The sequence below is a fragment of the Corapipo altera genome, unplaced genomic scaffold (assembly GCF_003945725.1).
Source record: "Corapipo altera isolate COAL_440 unplaced genomic scaffold, ASM394572v1 131045, whole genome shotgun sequence".
Lineage (NCBI taxonomy): Eukaryota > Metazoa > Chordata > Aves > Passeriformes > Pipridae > Corapipo > Corapipo altera.
Window position 1 is genome coordinate 1 of NW_020886191.1, and position 6,284 is coordinate 6,284.

The following is a 6,284-nucleotide window of genomic DNA, read 5'->3' on the forward strand; positions in this document are numbered from 1 at the left end:
ATATAATATATAAATATAAAAATATCAATATAAATATATAAAAATATTAAAATATCTATATAAAATCTATCAATATCAATATAAAATATATACATATATAAATAAATATATAAATATAATGTATAAATATAAAATACATAAATATATTGATACAAATATATTGATACAAATATATCAATACAAATAAAAAAGATACATATATAATGTATAAATATAAAAATATCAATGTGAAGATAAAAAGATAAAAATATAAATATAAAATATATAAATATAAATATAGATATAAATATATACGTATACAAATATAATATAGAAATATATTTATATAAAATAGGAACATAAATATAATATATATATAACATATTAATATAAAAATATAATATGCACATATATAAATATAATATATAACTATAAATGATATAAATATATCAATATAAATATAAAAATATATAATATAGAAATATAAAATACATCAATATATCAATATAAATATAAAAATATAAAATGTATCAACATAAATATAAAATATATACATATACAAATATAATATATACGTATAATATATCAATATGAAATGTATCAATATATTTATATATGAATATGAAATATATCAATACAAAATAGATAAATATAAAATATATCAATAGATATAAAAATATAAAATATATCACTGTAAATATATAAACATAAAATATATAGATATAATTTACTGTCTCAATACTCTGTATTTGCTCTCCCAGCTCTAGAACCAGCTCACTGTCCAGGAGTGCCTGAATCCCTATTTTTTTTTTTTCCCCCTCCTGGATTTACAATCGAGTTTGGATTATTCTTGCTCTTAACCTTGGTACTAAAACCCCCGTTTTTCCAGTGGGAATGGAGGGGTTCTTGTGCTTCTCTCCTGGTGCTGTGGAAGGAATTATTTGGAAGGTTGAAACCCAAAACCACGCCGTGAAATTCCAGGTTGCTGCTCCTGCCGCTGGGAATTTTTCACACTGGTGCCCTTTAAGATTATTTGAATAATGTAGGAATGAAAACTCAGAAAAGGAGAGGGAGAAAGGGAAATAAAACCAGCAGGGTTTGTGTCACCCAGTGCTGTAAAATAGAATTTTTTTTGAAAGTATTTCTAGTGAAAATAATAAAATATCATCGTATAAAAATCCAAATAAACAGAATTCCCTCTTGCTTTTGTGCCCGAGGCCCTGGAATTGGGGGAAACGTTGACTTGATCCTCTCCCTGTTCGTGATTTCATTGTGAGGCCACAAAGATTTCCAGGGCTCTTGGAACCTCAGGAGCCCTTGGATTTGGGAGGAACCGCCATTCCCAAAGCTCCGGAAGAGCCGCTCGCAACCGAATCCTTCCTCCTTCCCCCTTCCCAGCTGGATTTCTGGATCAACCCCTCTGCCCCCGCCCTCCCTGTGGACGTGAGGATTCCTGCTGCCAGCGTCCAGTCGGTCAAAGCCTTCCTGGAATCCCAGGGGATCGAGTATTCCATCCTGATCGAGGACCTGCAGGTAGGGAATTCCGACAGGCACACGTGCAGCCTCCGAACCTTCTGGAAGCAAATCAGAATTCCCAGTTTGGCCTCGTTCCCAGCGTGGGCTCTCCCACGCCCTGTTTTCTGTGAGGTTCTCCCGTTATTTTTGGGTTGATTTCTCCAAGGCAATCCCGGGATTGCTGCAGGTGCTCCCGGAAAAACCGCCTTGAGTGGTTTTTGAACTCCGGGGTTTCCGCTCCGGGACAACTCCCGGAGGAATTCCGGGTGGTGTTTTGGCCACGGATATTTGGGAATCACACCTGAAGTTACTCAGGATTCAGCAAAACACGTCAGGAGTTGTCAAGGATAAAAGTCGCCCACTGGGGCACCAATCCAACATCTTCCCGTGAGGAATGATCTCAAAATGGCACCAGAACCAACGAGTCCAGAGGGGACACGGCGCTGCTCCCAGGGCTGGATTCCCTCTGGAGCCAGACTGGGAGAGCTGGAGGGGTTCTCCTGGAGAAGAGAAGACTCCAGGGAGAGCTGAGAGCCCCTTGCAGGGCCTAAAGGGGCTCCAGGAGAGCTGGAGAGGGACTGGGGACAAGGGATGGAGGGACAGGACACAGGGAATGGCTTCCCAGTGCCAGAGGGCAGGGATGGATGGGATATTGGGAGGGAATTCCTGGCTGGGAGGGTGGGGAGGGGCTGGAATGGGTTTCCCAGAGAAGCTGTGGCTGCCCCTGGATCCCTGGGAGTGTCCAAGGCCGGGCTGGAGCAACCTGGGATAGTGGGAGGTGTCCCTGGGCTTGGAACTGGATGATCCTTCAGTTCCCTTCCCACCCAAACCATTCCAGGAATTCTCTGGTTAACTCAGCACAAACATTTGCCTTTTAAAATTCATTTTGCGACCGAAGCAGACTTTTCTCACCCTTGGAATGTCTCATTTTAGGATGTTCTGGACAAGGAGAAGCAGGACATGGCCGAGAGCGCCCAGAGGGAGCGAAGCACCAGCTTCGACTTCAGCTCCTACCACACCCTGGATGATGTGAGTCCCTCAGGGCAGGAGGGTTCTTTCCTTTTCCCTGGCCTTTCTTCACGCTGTCTCCCATCAGAATTCCAATATTTAGGATCTAGATGTCTCTCCAGCTTCTCTTGGTGCCTGGTTTTGGGTTTTACCTGAATTAATTTAGTGGTCAGAATAATCAGAGCGAGTGCTAATCAGACTTTTCCATGGACCCCAAACCCCTTCCTTCTGAGACAGAGAAATAAAGGAATCTTGAAATAGGGAGATAAAGGACTCCCTGCCCAGAGAAGCTGTGGCTGCCCCTGGATCCCTGGAAGTGTCCAAGGATAGAGCTTGGAGCAACCCAGGATGGGTTGGAACCAGATGGTTTTTAAGGTCCCTTCCAACCCAAACTAGCCCACAATTCCATGAAATGTGTCATGAGCATCCTCATGGCTCCTCATTCCAGATTTATGCGGAGCTGGACCACCTTGCATCCGAGCACAGCTTCGTGGAGAAGATCCAGATCGGGGAATCCTACGAGAAGCGCCCTCTGTACGCCCTCAAGGTACAACAAAATGTCCCAGGGTGTGCCTGGCGTGGGACAGGCACAGCAGAGCCCGGCCCAGATCACCCCAGCCTGCCTGGGATGGTCTTGGCTGATGGATGATTTGACTCTTTCCCTCTCATTCCCACAGTTCAGCACCGGCGGATCCAACCGCCCGGCCATCTGGCTCGACGCCGGCATCCACTCCCGGGAGTGGGTCACCCAGGCCAGCGCCCTCTGGATCGCCAACCAGGTCCCCTTGAGCTCTTCTGCTTCGTCCTGGGAGTGCCTCAGAGCATTCCAAGGACGTCACATCCGTGTGTTTCATTAACTCTGCTGATCCTCCGCCCATCGCAAAACCGACTCCCAGAGGATGTTGTGGCTGCCCGGAGCACACAGTGTCTTGTTGGAAGAGCTGAGTTTAGGCAGACAAAATGCAGCAGTTCAGGGAGACAAAGTGCAGCAGTTCATGGGGAGTTGTTGACAAGAAGGGGGCTGATAATCCCACAAAAAAAACCAAGGCCTTGGAGATTGTTTTGCTGCTTCGCTCTCCCGGCGCAGGGAGACGCTCTGTGGTTGGTTCCCTCCCCCAGCAATGCCCAAAACCTCCATCTCTCTGTAAATTTAAACCATTTCAAGCGTTTAAACCCTGCTGGAGGTGCCTAAACCACCCCAGGAGTGCAGCCCAGTTGAGTATTCCCAGCCTGGCTGCTCTGCTTCAATCCCAGTGTGGGGCCTTGGTCGGTTCTCCGGGACAAGGGAGTGGGAAATTTTGTTGCTTTCCCCCATTAACCTCCAAATCAAACAGATTAATTGGCCACCAGGCAACTGATACTCTTGTTCCCCTGCCCCAAAATCCAGACTCTGTTCCCAGCTGTGAGGGCACCTGGGGCAGGAATGCTCTGCTGACTGGGGTGTGCTGTCCTGTCTCTGCCCAGATCGCCTCCGGCTACGGATCCGACTCCTCCATCACCTCCCTGCTGGACAAGATGGACCTTTTCCTGCTGCCAGTGGCCAACCCTGATGGTTTTGTGTACACCCACACCTCGGTGAGTGAGGGGCCTGATCCAGGAAGCTGCCCTGCTCTTCCAAGGAAATAATAAACATGGGGAAACGGGCTCTGGAAGTCCCTTTCTTAGCGCCGTGAGAAGGAACTACAAGGAGGAATTTTAAATTACTCACCTTAAACACCCCACCCCTGTCTGGTTCTGACCGTTATCCCATCGGGAATAATGCTGGGATCACACCTGGGATCCCCCCCTGGGGGATGGCAGCTCCTCCTGGGAGCAGTTTTGACCCAAACACACGGATTTGCTCATTTTTGGGAGCCGTTTCCTCTCTTCCAGAACCGCATGTGGAGGAAGACCCGCTCCAAGAACGCGGGCAGCATCTGCTACGGGGTGGATCCCAACAGGAACTGGGATGCGGGCTTTGGAGGTAGGAATGTGGAGATTCTGGGCCCTGGATCCCGTCACAGAGCACCGGGAATAACACAAGGGACTCCAAAGGGTCCCTCGGGATGGAGCCGTTTCCCATTTCGCGTTGATTAATCGCCCAAGAGCACGAGGTGAAGGTGGCACTCGTGGAATCATGGAATTACAGGCTGGTTTGGCTCGGGAGGGACCTGAAACACCGTTTAGTTCAAGGCAGGGACACCTCCCAGTGCTCCAAGCCCCATCCCAGCACGGAACACCTCCGGGGATGGGGGTTCCAGGTCGCGTCATCTCAAAGCACATCCCTTAAACATTCCCACCCTGGCGCTGCTGCTCGAGGGTTTGCCGGCATTTCAAGCCTTGCCTTAGTAAAGCCTGGCTTTGCTGGGTCTTCCTCGACCTCCCAGGACTGTCCCTTCTCACTGGTTTGTCCCCTCCAGGTCCCGGGGCCAGCAGCTGGCCCTGCTCCGACTCCTACCACGGCCCCAGCGCCGAGTCCGAGGTGGAGGTGAAATCCATGGCTGACTTCATCAGGAACCACGGGAACTTCAAGGCCTTCCTCACCCTCCACAGCTATTCCCAGCTCCTGATGTATCCCTACGGATACAAGTGCACCAGGCCCGACGACTACGCCGAGCTGGTGAGACACGAGAAGCTTTGGCTTCTCCTCCTCTTGGCTTTGCCTTCTCCTCCCCTGTCTGGCTGCCTCCCGGAGCTCTCCGTGCTCCAGGCTCTTCCCTAACAGCAGCCACGTGGACCTCACCGCCGGAATTCCGATGGGAAAGCCCCTCTGGAGGTGTCCATCCCAGCCCTGGGCTGAAAGGGGTTTGGACCCGGAGCCGGTTTGGGATGGGGTGGCTCAGGGTCAAGCTGAGCTTTGGGTCGTTGTTTTGATTTGTTTCCACGTTTCTAAAGTCAAATCCCACAAATTCCCAAAGTTTCGCCCTTCCAAAAGCTCTCCTGGATTTTTTCTTTGTCCCTAATGCCTAAATGCAGGTTTTTTCCCCCGTGGCAATTTGTTGCCACTCGTCCTTTTTCCCACTTCCATGAAGATCCCGGCTCTGTTTTCCATAAAACCCCATCATGGAGTGGAAATGAGCACAAAGCTGATCCTGGAGTATTGGAATATCCCCGATATTCCTTGGGGTTTTCTGGTATCTCCTGAACCTTCCCTTGACAGTCAGTGAGATGAAACACTGGATGATCCATTATGGAACCCGTTGGGAATTATTCCACCTGCGGTGCCCCTTCCCAGAAATCCTGTGGGAGCTGGGAGTGCTGTGGCTGGGTGGAGGTTTCTCTGAGTGTCTCGTGAAGTTTGGCTGCTTCCTGACTCGTCCTCCCTGTTCTCCTCTCCAGGAATCCCTGGGAAGAGCCGCTGCCGATGCCATCAAATCCGTGTACGGCACCACCTTCCAAGTGGGGCCCATCTGCTCCACCATCTGTGAGTGGGGGGCTGCTCGGGGCTGGTTGGGCTGGCCCTGGACAACAGTTCCTGTTCTCACAATCCCTATTCCAGCACAACAATCCCTGTCCCCCCACAATCCCTGTCCAACAATCCCTGTCCAACAATCCCTGTCCCCACAATCCCTGTCCCCCCGCAATCCCTGTCCAACAATCCCTGTCCAACAATCCCTGTCCCCACAATCCCTGTCCCCACAATCCCTGTCCCCACAATCCCTGTCCAACAATCCCTGTCCCCACAATCCCTGTCCCCACAATCCCTGTCCAACAATCCCTGTCCCCACAATCCCTGTCCCCACAATCCCTGTCCAACAATCCCTGTCCCCACAATCCCTGTCCCCACAATCCCTGTCCAACAA

At 49.1% G+C, this 6,284-nt stretch overlaps 1 protein-coding gene across 1 annotated transcript; it reads left to right on the plus strand.

Moving 5' to 3' along the window:
• Window positions 1-1,377: 1,377 nt before the first annotated feature.
• On the plus strand, window positions 1,378-5,952 carry CPA2 (carboxypeptidase A2; the record flags this gene model as incomplete). Its single annotated transcript, XM_027632231.1, has 8 exons — window positions 1,378-1,512; window positions 2,428-2,523; window positions 2,951-3,049; window positions 3,180-3,281; window positions 3,967-4,077; window positions 4,375-4,465; window positions 4,902-5,101; window positions 5,821-5,952. Coding segments are annotated over 8 exons (966 nt in total), but the record flags the coding sequence as incomplete, so codon positions are not given.
• Between the last annotated feature and the right edge of the window lie 332 nt (window positions 5,953-6,284).